General features: G+C 34.7%; 1 protein-coding gene across 1 annotated transcript in view; it reads right to left on the reverse strand.

Moving 5' to 3' along the window:
- LOC120607738 (uncharacterized protein C6orf201 homolog) overlaps positions 1 to 21,450 on the reverse strand; it is a 24,132-nt gene extending 2,682 nt beyond the window's left edge. Inside the window, exons 1-2 of the mRNA XM_039869495.1 lie at positions 21,258 to 21,450; positions 15,812 to 16,010 (exon numbers count right to left, since the gene is read on the reverse strand). Coding sequence (XP_039725429.1) covers positions 15,812 to 16,010; positions 21,258 to 21,450 — 392 coding nt within the window. The remainder of the gene's footprint in view (positions 1 to 15,811; positions 16,011 to 21,257) is intronic.
- Positions 21,451 to 23,066: the final 1,616 nt, after the last annotated feature.

Genomic DNA, 23,066 nt, shown 5'->3' on the forward strand with positions numbered 1-23,066 from the left:
CAAAGAAATTGAAACTATAAAAAAGAACCAAACAAATTCTGATGCTGAAGAACAATAAATGAGATGAAGAATGCATTAGAAAGCAGACCAGATGAAAGAGAGAATTAATGAGCTTGAAGATAGCAATCTAGAAATGACTAAGATGGAAGGAGAGAACTAATTTTATTTTTAATGAAAGAACTCTATGAGAACTATCTGACTCTGTTAGAAAGAACAACATAAAGACAATGGGCATCTAAGAAGAAGGTGAGAGAAGGGAACAGAGAGCCCATGGAAAGAAATAATTGATGAGAACTTCTCAAACCTAGGGGAAAAGCTGGTCATTCAAGTTCAAAAAGCTAACAGACCACCTAATTTTGTCACTGCAAAAAAGACCTTCAAAAAACCTTACATTAAAAACAATCAAAAGTTAATGATAAAGAATTCTAAAGACAGCCAGGAAAAAAAAAAAAAGACAGTCACCTACAAAGGAAACCCCATCAGATTACCATCAGATTTCTCAGTAGAAACCCTACAGGACTGGATAGAGTGGAATGATACATTCAAAATATTTAAAGAGTGAAACCACCAGTCATGAATTATATATCCAGCAAAGTATCCTTTAGATAGGAAGGAGAAATAAAGACTTTTCCAGACAAAGAAAAGCTGAGGGAATTTACCACTGCAAGATCTGCATTACAAGAAATGTTGAAAGGAGCTCATCTGCCTGAACCAGAAAGACAAAAGTATACAAAATTTTGAGTAAGGAGACAGATAGAAACAGGAAAAATGCAAGTCTATTTCAGAATAGGGTAATGAACAATTATAGCATAAAGGTTAAAGGAAAAAACATTTAAAAATAACTATAGCTACTGCAATTTGGTAAAAAAAATAATATAATAATTTGTAACAACAAAACAAAAGGGGAGGAGGAAGAGGACTGAATGTGTATAGGCGAGTAAAGATATGCTATCAGAAGAAAAATAACTTTTATTTATGAGACATTTTATATAAACCTCATGGTAAAACAAAACAAAAAATCCAGAGCTGAGAAATAGAATAAGAGGAATAAATAAAAACAGTATAGAAAGTCAACAAACTAAATTATCAGACAGAAATAAAAGGGAAAGAAAAAATGGAGATACAGAGCAACCAGAAAAAAAAAGAAAATGACTGTAGTAAGTTCTCACATATCAATAATTACCCTAAATGTAAATGGACTAAAGTGATCAATAAAAAGGCAAACAGTAGCTGGATGGATTTAAAAACAAGACTCAAGTATATGCTGTCTTCAGGAGACATATCTCAGCTCTAAAGAAAAACATAGGTTCAAAGTAAAGGGGTAGAAGATGATAGTCCAAGCAGATGGTATCCAAAGAACAGTGGGTGTAGCCATACTTATATCAGACAACATAGATGTCAAAACAACAACAAAAAAAGGTAACAGATGAAGATAAACATTTTATAATGATAAAAGGGACGATTCATCAAGAAGACATAAAAGTTAATATATATTCACCCACTCTAGGAACATCAAAATATATAAAATAATTATTAAAAGATCTAAAGAGAGAAACTAATAGAACAATAATAGTAGAGGACCTTTTTACCCCACTAACAATAATGGGTAGAGCATCTAGACAAAGTCAACAAGGAAACATCCATAAATGGCATATTAGAAGACATGGATATAAAGCTATTTATAGATCTTTCTACCCCCAAATGACAGAATACACATTCTCCTCAAGTGCACATGGAACATTTTCAAGATTAGAACATGTTGGGAAGCAAAACAAGTCTCAATAAATTCTGATAGATGGAAATATCAAGCATATCCTGTAACTACAATATTATGAAACTATAAATCAATTATAAGAAGACACAGGCCTACCTCAAGAAACAAATCTCAAACAAATATTACACCTTAAGGAACCAGAAAAAGAAGAACAAATGAAGCCCAAAATCAATAGGAAAAAAAAGGAAAAAATAAAAATCAGGCAATAAATGAAATAGAGAATAAAAAGGTGATAGGAAAAATTAATGAAACAGCCTGCTCTTTCAAAAGGTAAAATTAGCAAACCTGTAGCTAGATTCACTAACGAAAAATGAGAGAAGGTTTAAATAAAATTAAAAATAAAAGAGAAGTTACCATGGATACCACAGAAGTACAAAGGATTTTATAAGAATGTTACAAAAGGCTATATGCTACCAAATTGAACACCTAGAATAAATGGAAAAATTCTTAGAAGCATGCAACCTTTCTAGACTGAATCAAGAAGAATTAGAAAACTTGAATAGACCTATCACTAGTATGGAAATTGAATCAGTATTCAAAAACCTCCCACAAAACAAAAGTCCAGGACTAGATGGCTTCACTGGTGAATTCTACCAAATATTCAAAGAAGATTTAATACCTGTGCTTCACAAATTCAAAAAGTTGAAGAGGAGGAAATGCTTTCTAATTCACAAGACTAATATTAACCTCATACTAAAACAGGGAAAGGAAACACACACACACAGGCCAATATCTCTGATGAAATTACAGGCCAATATCTCTGATGAAAAACTCCAACAAATACTAGCAAATTAAATACAACAAAACAAAAGGATTATACATCACAATCAAGTGGGATTCATTATAGGGATAAAGAATGGTTCAACATTCACCAATCAACCAATAACATTAACAAAATGAAAGATAAAAATTATATGATCATGTCAATAGATGCAGAAAAGGCATTTGACAAAATATACATTTATGAAAAAACTCAATAAAATGGGTATAAAAGAAAGATAACTCAACATAACTCAACATAATAAAGGCCATATATGATAAATCTTCAGCTAACATACTCAGTGATGAGAAACTGGAACCTTTTCCTCTAAGGTAAGGTAAAAGACAAGGATGCCTGCCCATTTTTGCCATTGTTATTTAACATAATACTAAAAGAAATAGAGCAATTAGGCAAGAAAAAGAAAAGGCATGCAAAATGGAAAGGAAGAAGTAAAACTCACTATTTGAGGATAACATGATTTTATATATAGAAAACCTTAAAGACTTCAAAAAATTATTAAATATAATGAAGTATAGGAAATTTTCAGGACAAAATTAATATATAATATTAATATAAATTAATAAATTTATATATTATAAATTTATAACATAAATTAATATAAAATTATAAAATCTATTACATTTCTCTATACTAAACAAAATATCAGAGAAATGAAGAAAATAATCCCATTTACAATCACAACTAAAAGAATAAAGGACCTAAGAATAACAAAGGAGGTGAAGGATCTGTATGCTGAAAACAACAAAAACTTGTTGAAAGAAATTGAAGACACAAAGTAATAGATATTCCGTGTTCATGGATTACAAGAATAACATTGTTAAATGTTCATAAAGCAATAAACAGATTTAATGCAAGAGGGGAAAAAAATGGTATAGATGATAGAGGCTCTCTTCATCCTTCTGGTGATCAAATCAAAGTTGTGACAGAAACAGGAGCAAGCACCAAAGAAAAATCGCCTGGGATCTAGATGAACAAGCCATACAACTAGGGAGAAATCCACAAAATCACCCTGCAACAGCAGAAGGTAGGATGGGGAGAAGATGCAGGGCTGCCCGGTCTCCAGAAGCTGAGTGAAATGGAGGCTGCGGTAGCGGCAGCAGCAGAAGCCTCTTAAAGGGGCCACATCTGCAAGCAGATTTTCGCGGTGATGGACCTACTCACTCTGAGCACCACTGATGATTCGGCCGAGTGCAGGGGGGCACCAGGGACTTACAGGGAGACATTATCGGAGTGAGGGTCAAGGCAAAGACTCTGTACAGAAGTGCTGGCGGTATCCATTGTTCCCTGTTGAGCCCTCCTCGCTCCCAGTGTGCAGACACAGCTCCACCAAAGCTGTGAAGTCATCAAACTGGATACCAGAGGTCTCTCCGCCCAGAGGATTCCCCGAAACCCCACCAACCTCAACTTGCGACCCCACCCAAGCCGCATCCAGCTGTAGCCTCAGCAAGTCAGGTGCTCCTTGCTGAACAGCACCTAGACTCACACTGAAGGAAGCTGGCCTTGGTTTCTGGTGTGGCCTTTTGAGGCAACTATAAGCACAGCATCTGTGGATTGCTTGCTAAACCTTAACAAGTGACCCAGGATGGGTAGAGGCTTGGGCTAAGTTTGGCCTGCAGCTGAACCCCTCTTAGGACTGTGCTACTGGACACCTACTTCACAAATCCACAAGACCAGGAGACTTAGGACCTTTGCTTAGTACACAGAAACAGACACGGAAAGGCAGCCAAAATGGGAAGACAAAGAGGCAGAAACCATATGAAAGAACAGAACAGAGATCCAGATATAATGGAGTCAAGTAATCTAACAGATGCAGAGTTCAAAACACTAGTTATAAACATGCTCAATGAACTTTTGGGAAGTGTAGAGAGCCCCAACAAAGAGAAAAAACATAAAAATGAAAATGGAAATTATAAAAGGGAACGAGTCTGAAATGAAGAACACTTCTCATCTGAGATGAGACGTATATTAAATGGAATAAACAAGAGAAAAAACAAGTGAATAAAGAAGAGGATCAAATGCCCTATCTAGAGGACAAGAAAGCCAATCAGGACACTCAATCAGAATGACAAGACAAAAGCTGTCAAGACTATAAAATTTAAGGAGGATATGGGACACTATTAAGGCTCCAAATATTTGTCTGATTGGTGTAACTGAAGAAAATTAAGATGTTGAACAGCTATTTGGAGAAATAATGATGGAAAACTTTCCTAACCTGGTGAAGGAAATGGACATAAAACCCCAGGAAGCTCAGAGAATTCCAAAAGTCAGGGATCCAAAAAGGCCCACACCAAGACACATCATAATTAAAATGCCAAAGGTTAAATACAAAGAAAGAATATTAAAGCTTCCAGACACTGATCTCAGAGGTGTTTTGTGAATTTGACTCCAAGGGAAACAAAAGCTTTTAATATTCTTTCTTTGTATTTAACCTTTGGCATTTTTACTTACATTTACTTACAAGGGAACACCCATAAGACTGGCAGCTTATGGTCAAGGGAGGGATGGAGCAACTGGGGAAATCATTTTATGCACTATATAAATGTCTAACCAATGTACTGTATATTTGAAACTAATTAAAATAAATAAATTTAAACAGATTTAATGCAATCCCAGTTAAAATCCCAATGAAATATTTCACAAAAATAAACAAAAATCCTCAAATTTGTGTGGAACCACAAAAGGGCTCAAGTAGTCAAAGCAATCCTGAAAAAAAAAAAAGAACAAAACTGGAGGTATCATACTCTCTGATTTTAAAATATTGTACAAAACTATAGTAATTAAATAGTATGGTGTTAGCAGAAAAACAGACACACAGATCAATATAACAGAATTGAGATCCCAGAAATAAACCTGACATATGTGAACAGTTAAATGAAATTCATAATTTGATTGTGAAGAATATGTAATAGAGAAAGGAAAATCTCTTCAATAAATAGAATTGGGAAAACTAGACAACCGCATGCAAAAGAATTAAACTAGACCACTATCTTATACCATACATAAAAATTCACTCAAAATGGATTAAAGATTTGAATGCAATATGTGAAACAATAAAATACATAGAAGAAAACATAGGCATGAAGCTTCCAGACATTGATCTCAGAGGTGTTTTGTGAATTTGACTCCAAGGGAAACAAAAGCAAAAATAAATAAGTGAGACTATATCAAACTAAAAATCTTCTGAACAGCTAAAGAAACCATCAACAAAACAAAAAGCAACCAACGGAATTGGAGAAATTATTTGCAAACGATACTTTGAAAAGGAGTTAATATCCAAAATATATTAAAAACTCATACAACTGAACAACAACAAAAAACAATCTGATTAAAAATGGGCAGCAAATCTGAATAGATATTTTTCCAGAGAAGCATACAAATGGCAAATAGGCATGTGTAAAGATGTCCAACATCGCTAGTTATTAGGGAAATGTAACATCAAAACCACAGTAAGATATCATGTCATACCTGTTAGAATAGCTATTATCAAAAAGACAAGAAATAAGTCTTGGAGAATATGGTGAGAAAAGGAAACTCTCATACACTGTTGGGAATATAAATTAGTGCAGCCACTTTGGAAAACAGTGTGGAGGTTCCTTTAAAAATTAAGAATAGAACTACCATATTACCCAGCAATTCCTCTTCTGGGTATTTACCTAGAAATATGAAAACACTAATTCATAAAGATATACGTACCCTTATGTTCATCGCAACATTATTTACAATAGCCAAGAAATGGAAACAATCTAAGTGTCCACAGAAGGCTGAATGGATAAGGAAGATGTAATATATATAAAGGAATACCATTCAGCCATAAAAAAGATGAAATACTGCCATTTGTAACAATATGGATAGATTTTGAGTATATTAGACTAAGTGAAATAAGTCAGACTGAAAAAGACAAAAACAGTATGATTTTACTTGTTTATGGAACGTAAAACAAAAAATAACAATGAACAAAACAAACAAACACAAACTCATAGATACTGACAATAGAATGATAACTACCAGAGGGGAATGGCTATGTGAATTGAATAAATGGGGTAAAATATATGGTAATAAAAGGAAAGTAGACTTTTGATAGTGAGCACAGATATTGAACTATAATGTTATACACCTGAAATGTATCTGTTATTAATACTACCTCAATAAATTTAATTTAAAAACACACTTGAAATGATTAAAACTACATAAATTCTCAGCAGAGAAACACTAACTACAAAAAGAGAGCAAAATAAAAACAATTAGAACTGAAAATCTGAAATTAAAAAAAAACTCTCTGAAGGGAGTTACTAGCAGACGCAATAATGAAGGTAGGAATCAAGGAACCTAGAATATAAATCAATAGAGATTAAACAATATGAAAAACAGAGAAGAAAATATTGGGAAAAGATAAATAAGCAGATTGACATCAGTAAGATGGGACTCTAGGAAGTTTCAGGCCCTCATTTCTCCCAAATGCCAATGACACGGACAAATTTCTAGACAAAAACACTACAAAAACTGAATCACAAAAAAATGGAAAACCTGAATAGAACTATAATTAGTAAGGAGATTGAATCAAAATCAAAAACTTCCCTCCACAAAGCCCCAGATCAGTTGGCTTCACTGGTGAATTGTACAAAACATTTAAAGAAGAATTAATAAGTTTGAATAACATGGCAGAGTGAGAGATGTCCCCAGATCTCTCCATTGAAACAACAATAAACTGAACATCTAAAACTCAACAACAATAACAACAAAAAACCCAAACTGCACACGAGCACATCTGATCATGGAATCTGCGCATAAGAGATACCACAGGTCAGAACCCTAGGTGTCCGGCAGTGGACAGGGAGAAATAAAGAAGTTTGCAGCTGGAACTCCCTGTAGGAGGAGAGGGAGGGGAGCAGGTGCAACAAATTCCCTGAATAGCCCTGTCTAGGAGTGCTGTGAGCTCCACGAGGCCAGTGGCAGGGATAAGTCATCAAGGCAAAAAGCAGAGAAAAAAGATGGCAGAGAAACAACAGTTGATTTTTACCAGCTGCAGTTGCAAAACTGAGGCTGAGCCACAGTCCCCATCCCCCAACCCAGAGGGACCCTCCCCCGATACTTTCTGAGACCGATCACCGCGGAACCCCAGGAGAATCTGAGCAAACACTACCGAAACTGTTACTAACACTGACAGGAACTGAGACTGTTGATTAAATATCAACAAGAAAATAAAAAGGAATTATTTAGGCTTCATATAAAGCAGAGATCCAAGAGGATAAGATGCCACCTACTGGAAAACAAAAGAAAAGCGACTTCTTTGCAACGGGCTAAAGCAAGACCTTTATATAATAAATATTCTTTCTGGAAAAACAGCAGAATACACTTCCATTAATGCCCAGGCAGAGATATAGTTTATTAAACACCATGAATAACCAAGGTGACAAGGCATCTCAGAAAAAAAGAGAAAAATCTTCAGAAAATAAGCATACAGACATAGAAATATGTGACTTAAATAGCAGAGAATTCAGGATGGTATTTCTGAAAAAACTAACACTATTGGGAGAGGAAACATAAGAATAATGGGCATTACCAAAAGCAAGGAAAAGGAGCAAGGACAAGAAAGCATTTTCAGACAAAAAGTTGACGAGAATTTCCCAAATCTAAGAAATGAGCTGGAGCTCGAAATTCAAAAATTCAACAGAACATCCAATTATCTCAACCCAAAAAGGCCTTCACCAAGACACATTGTATTAAAATTATCAAAAATCAATGACAAAGAAAGAATTCTCAGGGCAGCCAGGGATAAGAAGACAGTAACTTACAAAGGAAAACGCATTAGATTATTGTCAGACTTCTCAGTAAACCTTACAAGCCAGAAAGGAATAGAATGAAATATTTAAACTATTAAGAGAAAGGAACTACCAGCCTAGAATAATGTATCCAGCTAAGCTCTCCTTTAGATATGAAGGAGAAATAAAGACCTTTCCAGACATACAAAAAATGAGGAAATTGTCCAGTATGAGGCATACACTACAGGAAATACTGAAAGGGGTCAACTCACCTAAAACAAAATTTAAAAAAAAAATACGTAGCTATAGGTGACTAGCAGGCAGATCGAAGCAGAGGAGTGCAACTCTTACTAAGAACAGGGCATTATAAACTTAAACATTAAGAAGAGAATTTCTATAGCAAGATAGTAATGTTCAGTATACATTGGGACAAATTGAGACAACAATGACTAAAAAGGAAAGGATTCAAAGATCCAAATTCCCAAAGGGGAATAGAGAAAAGTCACGTGCAAAAGAAAATGGACAATTGTATATATATAACTATCTTTTTCATATTCATAATGGTAACCACACACCAAAGATGTAAAACTGAAGTATATAACATAAAATAAGAAGTATCAGAGGGAAAACTCACAAAAGCCAAACAAAATAAAAAATAGAAACACAAGTACAAGGAAGCAATGGAAACACCAAGCTACCAGAAAGCAAAATATAAAATGGCTCTAAGAAGACCTCATATTTCAATAATCATCCTAAATGTAAATAGATTGAACTCACCAATAAAAAGGCATAGAGTTGCAGGATGGATCAAAAAACAAAACCCAACCATATGCTGCCTACAAGAGACACATTTCAGTTCTAAAGACAAATATAGACTCAAAGCGAAAAGGTGGAAAATGATATTTCAAGCAAACGGTATTCAGACAAAGTGAGAGTAGTGCTACTAATATCTGACAAAACAGACTTCAAAATAAAAAAGATAAAGAAAGATACTGAGAGACACTGCACAATGATAAAGGAAATCATGCACCAAGAAGACATAACATTTAATATCTATGCTTTCATTCAGGGAGCCTCAAAATATGTAAAGCAATTATTAACAGAACTAAAAGGAGAAACAGACCAAAACACTATCGTAGTAGGGGATCTAAATACCTCGTTGTCGAATATGGACAGATCATCCAAACAGAAAATCAATAAAGAAATAACATCCTTAAATGACACATTAGACCACTAGACATAAGTGACATTTACAGAGCCTTTCATCCCAAAACAGCTTCTTATACATTCTTCTCTACACATGGAACATTCTCAAGGGGACACAGAGATAGCCTTGACAAATATAAGAGGGTTGAAATCATACCAACCATATTCTCTGATCATAATGCTTTGAAACTAGAGATCAACTGCAAAAAGAAAGCAGGAAGAACCACAAATACATGGAGGTTAAACAACATGCTACTGAAGAATAACTGGGTCAGAGAAGAAATAAAAAGAGAGATCAAGAGATACATAGAAACAAATGATAATGATAGTATAACATAGCAAAAGCGGTCATAAGAAGAAAGTTCATATCATTACAGGCCTATCTCCAAAAACAAGAACGAGTCCAAATAAACAACCAAACACTTCATCTTGAAAAACTAGAAAAGAAAGAACAAATGAAGCCTAAAGTCAGTAGGAGATAAATAATCAAAAGTACAGAAAAAATAAATGAAATTGAAAACAAACAAAAAAAATAGAAAAAAATAAAAGCAACAAAGAGCTGGTTCTTTGAGAAGGTTAATAAAATCGACAAACCCCTGGCTACACTCACTAAAGAAAAAAGAGAAAGAACACAAGTAAACAAAATCAGGGATGAAAGAGGAGAAATTATGACTGACACCACAGAAATACAAAGGATTATACAAGAATGCTATGAAAAAGTGTATAACACCAAATTTAATAACCAAGAAAAAACGGAGCAGTACTTAGAAAGATACAACCTTCCTAGATTAAATCAAGAAGAACTGGAAAATCTAAATAGAACGATCAGCAGTATGGAAATTGAAACAATCATCAAAAACCTACCAAAAAGTAAAAGTCCAGGACCAGATGGCTTCACCAGTGAATTCTACCAAACATTCAGAGAAGATTTAATACCTATTCTCCTCAAACTCTTCCAAAAAGTCAGAGAAGAGGCAATACTTCCCAACTCATTTTATGAGGCTAATATTACCCTGACACCCAAACCTGATAAAGATAACACACACACAAAAGAAAACTACTGACCAACATCTCTCATGAACACAGATGCAAAATTCCTAAATAAGATACTAGCAAACTGAATACAGCTACCTATTAAAGAGATGATACGCCACGATCAAGTGGGCTTCATCCCAAAGGCACAGGGATGGTTCAACACACACAAATTGATTAATGTGATACACCACATAAACAAATTAAAAAATAAAAATCATATGATTGTATCAATAAATGCAGAAAAAGCTTTCAACAAGATACAGCATTCATTTATGATCAAAACACTTAACAAAATCGATTAGAAGGAAAGTACCTTAACATAATAAAGGCCATATATTACAAACACTCAGCCAACATTATACGTAATGGTGAAAAACAAAAAACCTTCCCTCTAAGATCAGGAACAAGACAAGGCTGTCCACTATTACAACATTGGAGGTCCTCGCAAATGCAATCAGATAAGAGAAATATATAAAAGGCGTCCAAATAGGAAATGAAGAAGTCGAACTGTCTCTATTTGCAGATGACATGATTCTCCATATAGAAAACCCTAAAGACTCTACAAAAACACTACTAGAAACAATAAACAAATACTGTAAAGTTTTTGGATACAAAATCAATGTTCAAAAATCCATAGCATTCCTATGCTCTCATAATGAAGTGTCAGAAAAAGAAGTAGAAAAAATAACTCCTTTTGCAATTGCGACAAAAAGAGTAAAATACCTAGGAATAAATTTAACAAAACATGTGAAGGAACTATATAATGAAAACTACAAGATCCTATTAAAAGAAATCGAAGAAGTTACAAAGAAATAGAAAGATATTCCTAGTTCTTGGATTGGAAGAATCAACATAGTTAAAATGTCCATATTACCTAAAACATTATATTGATTTAATGCAATCCCCATCAAAATTCTATTGGCATTTTTTAAAGAAATATAACAAAAAATCATCAGAATTGTATGGAAGTGCAAAAGACCCTGAATTGCCAAAGCCATCCTGAGAAAAAAGAACAAAGCTGGAGGCATCATGCTGCCTAACTTCAAATTATACTACAAAGCGGCAGTAATCAAAATGGCATGGTATTGGCAGCAAAATAGACACACGAACCAGTGGAACAGAATCACGAGTCCAGAAGTAAACCCATATTTATGTGGGCAAATAATTTTCGACAAAAAAGCCAAAAATATACAGTGGAGTAAGGAAAGCCTCTTCAATAAATGGTGCCGGGAAAACTGGAAAGCCACATGTAAAAGAATGAAATTAGACTGTTGTCTATCACCACACACCAAAATTAACTCAAAATAGATTAAGGACCTGAATATAAGACCTAACAATTAAATGCATAAAAGAAAACATAGGAACTAAACTCAAAGACCTTGGACTTAAAGAAGATTTTATGAATTTGGCTTCAAAAGCAAGGGAAGAAAAAGCTGAAATAAATTAATGGGACTACCTTAAACTAAGAAGCATCTGCTCATCAAAAAAAACCATCAACAAGGTAAAGAGACAATCATCTGAATAGGAAAATATATTTGCAAGCAATGCCTCTGATATTATCCAAAATATACAAAGAACTCATACAATTCAATAACAACAACCAAAAAAAACCCCAAATGATCCAATCAAAAAATGGGCAGAAGACACTTCTCCCTAGAGGACATACAAATGGCCAACAAATATTTGAAAAGATGCTCAACATCACTAGCTATTAGGGAAATGCAAATCAAAACCATAATGAGATACCACTTCACACCTGTTAGAATAGCTATAATCAACAGCACAAGTAATAACAAATGTTGGAAAGGATGTGGAGATAAAAGAACCCTCAAACACTGCTGGTGGGACTGCAAATTGGTACAGCCACTGTGGGAAGCATTATGTAGTTTCCTCAAAAATCTAAGAATTAATCTACCATATGACCCAGCAATCCCTCTACTGGGTATTTTCCCCAAAGACTTGAAAACTCATATCCAAAAAGATATTTGCACACTCATGTTCATAGCAGCATTATTCACAGTGGCCAGGACATGGAAGCTACTTATGACAGATGATTGGCTAAAGAAACTGTGGTACATATATACAATGGAATATTACTCAACCATAAGAAGAGATGAAATACTGCCATTTGCAACAACATGGTTGGATTTTGAGAGAATCATGCTACGTGAAATAAGCCAGACAGAAAAAGTTGAAATTTACATGATATCACTTATATGTGACATATAAAACTAAAAGCAACAACTGAACAGGACAAACAGATTCATAGACGTGGACTATAGGCTAGTGGTTACCAGACTAGTGGTTACTGTTAAAGTGTACAGCTGAAACTCATTGGATTTTGTTAAACAATGTCACCATAAAATAAATAAATTAATTAATTACAAAAATAATAATAAAGAAGAATTAACACCAATTCTTTTCAAACTCTACCACACAATTGAAGAGAAGGGAATACTTCCTAACTCATCCTTTGAAGCCAACATTACCCTGATACCAAAGCCAGACAAAGATACTAAATAAAAATATAAATTCTAAATAAAACACTAAATAAAAATATAAAACTACAGATACTGTTATTAATATTGATGTAAAACTCTCAACAAAAACCAGCAAACCCAAATACAACAGCATATTAAAAGAATTATATACTATGACCAAGAAAGATTCTTTTTCTGGAATGCAAGCATAGTTTAGCATATGAATATCAATCAATGTAATATACCACATTAATAGAAAAAAAAACACACTATAATCTCAATTGATACAGAAAAAGCATTTGACAAAATTCAAAATCATTTTATGATAAACACCCTAAACAAACTAGAAATAAAAGAAAACTACCTCAACATAATGTAGGCCATATATGAAAAACCTACTTTTTAAACAATTTTTAAAAATCTGATTCAGAACATTATCAGTGAATGTTAATTCTAGAGGGGAATTCAGAGGGGAAGGTCAGTGACCAACCATTCCAAGGCCAGCCATGTCATGCAGAAACATTTGGGCCATATCACTCCTGGAACTTTAAATATATTTACTGAAAGGTTTCTGTGAGTGCATTTCTCACCAGAACAATCAGAAAACACTAGCGATAAGCACCCTAAAAGATGACATCTTTCCACGACTGACACCTTTCCTTCTAAGATCAGAAACAAGACAAGGATGTCTGCATTCATCACTTCCATTCAACATACTAGAAGTTCTATCCAAAAAAATTAGGCAAGAAAATAAAAGACGTTCAAATTGGAAAGGAAGAAGTAAAATTATCTGTTTGTAGGCAACACAATCTTGCATACAGAAAATCCTAAAGATTCCACCAAAATTTATAGAACTAATAAATTTATCAAAATGTAGGATGCAAAAATCTACACACAAAAATCAGTTGCATTTCCATATAGTAGCAATGAACAACTTGAAAAGAGAATTGAGAAAAACATTCCATTTACAATAACCTCAAAAAGAATATACTCAGGAATAGATTTAACCAAGGAGACAAAAGATTTGTACAATGAAAACTACAAAACATTACTGAAAAGAATTAAATAAGGCATAAATAAATAGAAAGCTATCCCACGTTCATGGTTGGAAAGGTTAATAGTGTTGAGATATTAAGACCACCCAAAGTGATCTACAGATTCAATGCAATTTCTATAAAAATCCTCATGATGTTTTCTTTTTTGCAGAAATATTAGAAGTTATCCAAAATTTATATGGAATTTCAAGGAATCCTGACTAGCCAGAACATTCTTTAAAAAAAGTTGACAGACACACTTCCTAATTTCAAAACTTACTGCAAAGCTACAGTAATCAAAACAGTGTGGTACTGGCATAAGGGCACACCTATAAACCAATGGAATAGAATAGAGAACTCAAAATAAACCTTTGCATATATAATCAAATGATTTCAACAAAGGTGCCAAGACTCTTTAATAAGAAAAGGATGGTCTTCTCCATAAGCGATGCTAGGAAAATTGGACATCCACACGCAAAAGAACAAAGTTAGACTCTTACTTTACACCATATACAAAAATTAACTCAAATTGGAGCAAAGACCTAAACATAAGAGCTAACAGTATAAAATTCTTGGCAAAAAACATCAGGGAAAAACTTCATGACATTGGATTTAGCAATGATTTTTTTAGATATGACACCAGAAGCAATAAAAGAAGAAAATAGATAAATGGGAATTCATCAAAAATTTTAAACTTTTGTTCACTGAAAGAAACTATCAACAAAATGAAAATCCACAGAATAGGAAAAAATATTTGTAAATCATATATCTGATAAAGGATTAATATCCAGAATATATAATGAATACCTGCAGGTCAACAACATAAAACAAATAACTCAAGACAAAAAATGGGCAAAGGACTTGAATACACATTTATCAAAAGAAGATATACAAATGGCCAATAAGCACATGAAAAGATTATCAACATCACTAATGATTAGGTAAATGCAAATCAAAACAATAAGATACTATATCAAACGCATCAGATTGGCTATTATCGAAAACAAAAACCCAGAAAGCAACACATGTTGTCAAGGAATTGAAAGATTTGGAATTCTTTTTTTTTTTTTTTAGGGCAATAAGTATTTTTTTAAATAAATTTATTTAAAAATAAATTTTTTAAATAAATTTATTTATTTAACCAGTACACTGGTTAGACATCTATAATAAAACTGGAATTCTTGTGTGTTGCTGCTGGAAATGTAGAATGTGCAGCCACTGTAGATAACAGTATGGCAGTTACTCAAGCAAATTAAACATAGAAATATCATATGATCCAGGAATTTTATTTCTGAGTATATACTCAAAAGAATTGAAAGTAAGCACTTGAACGGATATTTATATACCCTTATACATATTATCACTATTCACAATTGTCAGGTCAAAAGGTGGAAGCAACCCAAAAGTCCATAGACAGATGAATTAATGAAACAAAATGTGGTATATATATGCAATGAAATATTATTCAGCCTTAAAAAGTATACATGCTACAACATGAATGAACCTTGAAGGACTCATATACTTGCTCCAATCTCCACAAGTTTTCTCCCAATGAGGGCTCCTCCAGATGCTTGGGTGTTTGAAAATGAGGTTCATGTACTTTTATACAGAGCAAGGCTTATTTTTATGCTCGTCTATCTCAAAGACCATGTTGTCATTTTTTAACTAAACTGTAAAGAGAGTTTGTGATCACCCTATATATCTCTAAGTATGTCCACAAAGGACAAAAATTAGACACCTACCTGACAACTATAGTTGACATTGGAGGATCCTTTATGTTTTTATTCAACAAGTAGCATTTCTTCCACCCATTTTTTGCATTATTGATGTTTTTCCTTTTCCACAGTGGCATACTGCTTGGTTTTGGGGTCAGATTAACCTCCCTTGGAAATTGACATCTGGCTAAGATCCTTTCTAAGCCAGAGAGTTCAGAATTCTCACCTAGCAATAGAATAAGCATTACTGAAATTCAGTGTTCCTCTCCATTTTTTCATAGCAAGATTAACATGGCATTAATGTGAGAAAGAATAGTTATACCACTTCATAATTGCTATTGTGCTCTTCCATTCCATCAAGGCAAAAATATCATGGAGCAACATTTAGACCTTAATCTGGTCCTAGACATCTAATAGATGCACAGCAAATGAATGAATGAATGAATGAATAAATAAATGAACAGATGTTCCCATACCACTGTAAAGTTTATTTGTACAATTTGTACATGATTTCTAAACTAACGGCAAGTTACTGTACAATTATTTTTCTTTTCAGACATATTAATGACATTTTGCATATATGTCACATCTACTGCTTCCCATTGACCTCAACTGGCCCCTAACCAAATTGCCCATCTGCAATGAGACAAATAGCTTGTGTTAGAATGGAATTCGATACACTGCTGTCTTCATCAAAACAGTCTTGCTATTCCTCCCTCCCACCAAAAAAAAAGGAAGGAAGAAAAGAAAGGAAAGAGAGAGAAGGAGGAAGGAAAGAATCACTTGAACTACATCGTGTGTTAGTGACATAGTTGACTTATATTGTAGTATAAGCTTCTTATCTCTGCCAACAGTTAACAATTTGAGACCCCAAGCCAGTTTGCAGACTACATTATAAGTTCAGCAATCCATCTGGATGTATTAGAGCTGTCATAAACCTAATGCAGGAAAGGAAGTTGAGCCTTGGAGAGATTTGGGGTGACCCTACATAGGAATTAGATCAGAACTTGTCCAGCCCCCATTATTTCTCATGCTGAACCACTGATGATTTTTCCCAGACAGAGTAATAGGCAGAGACCCCAAAGGACAAAAAACTGGCTCAAGGGACCATAGCTTAGCAATCTGAATAAATGATATAATGACTTGATGAATAGCTTGATCCTTAGAGGCCCTTAAACCACTTTAAGTGAGTCAAGAACAGGACTGGAATCTGGGGCTCCTGGCTAGTGGTCAAGGCCTGGCTCAGAGAGCTCCCACATACTATTCTTAGCAGCAGTTTATTAGCTCAGTAATCACTAAGCTTGAGCACTCAGAAGCTCTCACAGGCACACTTGAACAATAAGAATAGAATATAGTTTGCTTTGGTTGTCAGAATTTCATAGCTAAATTTAATATTCAACTAAATTAATTAACCCAATTCAGGTATTTGGTGACATACAGTTAAAATAAAAATTTTTTTTGGCTTCAAATGATTTTTTTGATTGTCTTGTTGTATATACATATTTTAATATTGTATACCGCCTCAAATCGTTTTTGTAAGAAACTAGAAATAAATTAGAGAGAATAACATTTACAAATTCTTATATTCTCTAGTATGATTGATTACATTTAGTATTGCACACCAAAATGAGATGAAAACTCAGAACTCACTCTGAATATTTAATTGGGTCTTACAGCCCATCTTTTTTGAAATTATAAGCAAGTTTCCTGGTTTTGAAAGTATGATAAGCAAAGGGATAGCTCATAAAATTATTGGAAGTAAAATAATATTGATTGTCAATTTATAGAGAAAATTTTTGAGGTATTCAACTATATTTGCTTGAATGTTTTTTAAATTTCTTATGTTAATGTGTGGAATGCATTACATAGCTGATGGATGCACGGACAGACGAATGAATGGATGAATTGGTATCACAATACAAATCGTCATAGATGAGGTATATAAATCAGTACAAAAGCCACTGCGTGTGTGTGTGTGTGTGTGTGTGTGTGTGTGTATTTGCCAGTGACAGTAAAAATATGTACTTAAAACTTTGGGCTTTAAGGTGATTTGTTATTTTTGCACCTCATAACTATCTTCAATGTACAAACAAAAGTCATGGATTTGGTGGCCATCAGCGGACTGCCAACATGTGAACAGCACATTCTGCTTCTAGAGTTGCCGCATTGATCTGTTAAAGCTCAATAACTCTGTGGAAACCACTCTTCCTGCCTGCCCTGCCTCTCCCCGTATGTCCCCACCATTCAGTTAAGCAAACTTCCAAAGTATTTGGGTGGGGGAGATACAATGAATTAATCAAGAGAGGTATCTTCTTAAGCATTAAAAACAACAACAACAAAAAATGCCTTAAACTTCCTCCCATTTCCTACTTGGTTTGGCGCCAGTCAGTCATTTAGGAAACTAGTATGAAGAACGTATTAAACAGCACAAAGCTGGTACTAAAAAGATCTCGGCATTACCCTTTACATTGCTATGCTGGGGCCTGGGTGGGAGGAGGAAGAGAACCTCTTGTAGAGTCTTATAATGTTTTGGAGATAATTATCTGGATAGTGGTATATCCAAATCCATATAGTGTATTTCGTTTCTCAGTTTTATGTTGTTTTTATGATTTAACTTCACTATTATTCAAATTGTGAAAGAAAAATCTGAGAGTTTAGCAATAACTCTTTAGTTCTTTTTTCTTTCTTCTTATAATGGCTCTGGGTAACAAATACAGGCTAATACAGGCAAAATTTCCCTGCAGATGAAGAGGTAGGTGGCAGATGAGGGATAAAACCCATTTTCAAGGTCAGATGAAATTTTTACTAGAAGAGCTTTAGACACAGTAGCAGTCTAACACTGGTATTCATTATTGAATTCATAATCTGACAGAAGAAAGTATGAGAAATAAGGTCATCTCTTCAGGATGCACCTTCAAGGCAATCACTATACATTTTGGAAAAGGCATTTTGGAAATGAAGCAGCCTTTTAGTGAGGAATTCAGGGCCTCAAAAGCTAATGTTCCCCCTCTATGACTGGGCTCTGTCTTAGGCACAGGCCCTTCAAGACACAGACTCGGGACTCAGAGGCAACATCTCTTCCCACTAGATACCATTCACCTCAGCTGTATTGTGCACCTCTTTAAACTGGCCTCCAACCACAGAAGAGAATAAATGCAGCCAAATTCTTTGGAAATAAAGGCACAAGAACAGTATGGGTGGTATTTTTAAACAGCAGGAATATGGCCAGTTGCTAAAGGTGCATCAGTATATATTAGTGTCTACACTGGAAGGCTAAGGGAACAGAAGTTAAAACACTTCTTCAACCTCATGTAAACACTCACTGCATTTTCAATTTTAAAATTGCATTTTAACTACAAAAAAATACATGGAAAGATTTCCACTAGATTAAATAAAATCAAACAACTTAAAGAAATACACATAGTCAAAGGGAAAGTCCTCCAAGCTCTATCCTTTCTCCAAGGATAACCACTGTCCTGAATTTGTTGTCTCTCTTTCAGAACTCTTCTATGCATTTATATACATATTTGTATGTATAAATATACAGTCTTCTTTTGGCATAAGTAAAATCATTGTTTTTATTTTACTGTTTATTTTGCACTTATTTTACACTCTACAGTGTATTTTGTAGATATTTTAATGTTAACTTTCTTTTTAATAGATTCCACAGTATTGGTTTATCAGTTTAACCATTCTGCTATTGAATGACATTAAGCTGTTTATTTCACCATTCTAAATAATGCTTCAACACACAACTTTGTTCATGCATCTGTGTGCACAGGTATAAGTATTTCTCTAGGACATTAACTAGAAGTGGAATTGCTAAGTTGAAGGACATGCATATGTAAGGGGTTGTTAAAATATGAATTTTTCTGCTCTATTTTGTCCTAAAGCTACAGTCTGAGAAAAATCCAGTAGGTGCCAGATACCAACATATGTACAACATACCTATCTATATTAGAAAATGGTAAACATGCTTTAAGGCATGTGAAGATTTCTTTAGGCAGAGTAGTTGCAGTGCTGTGTACTGTACCATCTCCACTCCCTCTGACAAATGAAGGTACTGGGCTGTATTCCCTAACACCTAATTTATTAGTTTCCTAGGGCTGCCATAACATACACAGTACCACCAACTGGGTGGCTTAAAACAACAAATTTATTGTCTCACAGTTCTGGAGGCTGCTACTCCAAAACCAAGAATTCATCAGGGCCACGTTCCCTCTGAAATCTCTAGGAGAAAATTCTTCCTTACTTCTTAGTTTCTAGTGTTCCTTGACTGACAGATGCATCATTTTAATCTCTGCCTCTATTGTCACATGGCCAACTTCTCCCTGTGTCTCTTTGTCTTCTTATAAGGACCAGTCATATTGGATTGAGAACCCACCCTACTCCAGTATGACCTCATCTTAACTTAATTATATCTGTACCTCAATAAGTACCCTATTTCCAAATAAGGTTATGTTTTGGAGTACTGGGGGTTAGGACTTCAACAGATCTTTTTAGGAGACACGATTCAACCCCTAACACCTGGAAAAGTCCACTGGAAAGTGGCTAAGACCATAGGCCACAGAGAAAAGAGGTCAGTGTTGGAAGCCAGTTGTACTTTCACCAATCGGGTAAAGATAAGGTGGACAGGGGTTCAAATTTTCCATGAGCTATACATGAACCCCATGGAAAGAAGCTGGTTTTGAGTCATTTTGAATAAAATCTTAAGAGGGCTTTGTCCAAAGGGTGAAAGCAATCTCTGTTGAAATAGGATGGAAATGTAACATACCAAAGGAGTAGAGGGGTGAAGATGGAGAAAGGGAAATGTCAGCAGGAGGCTATGAATTGAGAGACCTCCAGTAATGGGAAATCATCAAAGTACCTGCACGAATGCCCCAGGAAAGAAAAGGTCAGCTTTTGAAAGCTGCCACCCCCAGAGAGCCAGAATGACAGATGACAATCTGATATTTCACCAGTTGAGGAAAAGCTTTTCAGTTCCTTTCATCCTAACCCTTCTCAACCTAACAGTAGCCAGTGAAAGAGTGGGCAAAGTAAGAAAAATAAACCTACTACACTGCCAGGCTTACTTCCAGTTTCTGAGTGTAAGTCAGGCTAGAGCGGTGGGAAGCAGAGAAGTTTTCTTTCTCACTAATCTCTTTTAAAATCAAATCTAAAGATAAAATTGTAAATTTAGTAGTATTTCCCATCTTTCCACAAATATGCTTTGCCTAAAGAAGAGTAACAGAACTATCTTGGTTCATAAAAGGAATGTGAAGAAGTGAGGATGAAGTCAATACATGGTTAATTTCCACTTTAAGCTCTGAGAACATGGGTCCCTATATGGATAGAGCCATGGGTCTCAAGAACTGAGCACACCTGTAATGTAAAGAATAAGTTCTTACTCATGGCTAAAAGAAGAGGCAGCTTGTACCAAGATAAAGTGTATGCTTACTAAAAAAGAGTTCACATCCACTCTCTTCTGACTTACATTTTTTTTTGTCCTGTTCACTCTTGTAAGAATAAAGTATCTTCATCAGATGATTTGGAAGCAGCTTGTGAAGGTTGGATAGAGTCTCAAAGGTGTGATGCATAACTTCAGGAAGGTCATAATTTTTGGGTGTCCTGTATTTGTCAACAGGTGGAAGTTTCAATATAATTTGATTGTTTTTGGCTATTTCCATGATGACCCGCTGAGCTACAGAGAAGAATAAATAGAGAATTTGAAGAGTGAAATCCCTTGCAGTTGTTCTTCCTCCAAGCTTTTCTTCATCTCTAAGCAGATATCATGGAATCTATTTTCTGGTCTCTGATTGCTTAGCATTCTTAGAGTCACAATGGCCCAGATCTTAGCCTGGAACTCGGTGTGCTCATCTTGCTTCTTCAAACCAGAGGAAATCAGCCTGTCAAAAATATCTTGACAAGTCTAACTGGAATTTTAGGCAGAAACTCCAATTTCCTGTCTGAACATGGACAATATCTGAAGAAAGTAGAGTACTTTCCTAAAAGGAAGAAGGAAAGCAGTGTGTACACATCCAGTGTTATATTTTTCCAACTGGCACTTAGTAGAGGCTATGCATCCTATGTGTACATAATGAAAGCTCCACAGACCTTCTATTCTCTGAGGGAGAGTGGTTACATCAGCACAGTTCTCGAGAAGTGAGGAAAGAGCTTTATCGTCCAAAAACTAAGGAAATGTCCAGATTAACACAGGTAAGATGACAAACTGCTTTTTATTCTCTTAACCAAATTAACACTAAGGAAACAAGGTAAACAAACAAAAATGCTCGACTCTAGTGTTACTGATAGAAGCCATTCTTCATTGTGGACCAAAAGAGAGAAGAGTAGAAGTACTAAATAAACTTAAACCACCACGCTTGATAGCACAGCCCCAAGCAAGATGAAAGCTGCCAAGAACTACTCCCAGATTTAGAGCAAAAATTCAAATAATAAGGTTTGTTATAGCTATTCCTTAATCTCAGCGTGCTCCATTAACTGAGCCAGGTTCACCATAATTGTTCCACTCTGTGAAATGGCTGGGTAATCACACCGCAAACTGGTGAGAAACAGGGAAAGCCATGGGAGCCAAGCATGCTATGGCAAAAGTTGGTAATGTTTGCCAGCTTTTTACCAAACTTAAAAACCTTTGGTCAAGACTATAAAAGCATCAGATTATATCATATGTACATTAGTGCCCACAGCAGGAGATATACAATTCTAGTTCTTAAATTTCAACTTGCAAACTTAAAAAGTAAAACTTTAAAAAATGAACAAAACATGTTCTTGAAATACAAATGTATTTAAAATATGTTATAGAGCTAACTTGAATGTAAAGTGATTCTCATAATTTCATGCGCATTGTTGGAGAGAGGGGGATAGGTGAAGGTCACAGGGGTGGAATATTCTGATAGCCAGAGGCTTCTTTCTTCCAAGTAAATGCGAATGTACTACTAAATCCTCATTTACATAAATAGGAAAGAACAAACCATGTTTTAAGCCATTCAACAGACCAAAGAAGTGATCTATTAAAATTGATTCTTTATACTCCAGTAAATTGATCCATCCATTCTTAATTAATAGCAACTGATGGGATGCTTCTAGCTATCTTAAGTTTATTGATGTTGGCTGAAATCAAACATAGGCTACGGTGATTACATTTTATTTTAAAATAAACTATCTCATGGATAAATGTTTTTCGCAATGGTTAAGTTTTCTTCAAGGAAGCAATCTCATTCATTTTCTCTAACTATGCCGTGGTAGAAAGAACACTGAACCAGCATGGAAGTTAACAGTCAAGAAT

The sequence above is a fragment of the Pteropus medius genome, unplaced genomic scaffold (genome assembly GCF_902729225.1).
Source record: "Pteropus medius unplaced genomic scaffold, Ma_sr-lr_union100, whole genome shotgun sequence".
Lineage (NCBI taxonomy): Eukaryota > Metazoa > Chordata > Mammalia > Chiroptera > Pteropodidae > Pteropus > Pteropus medius.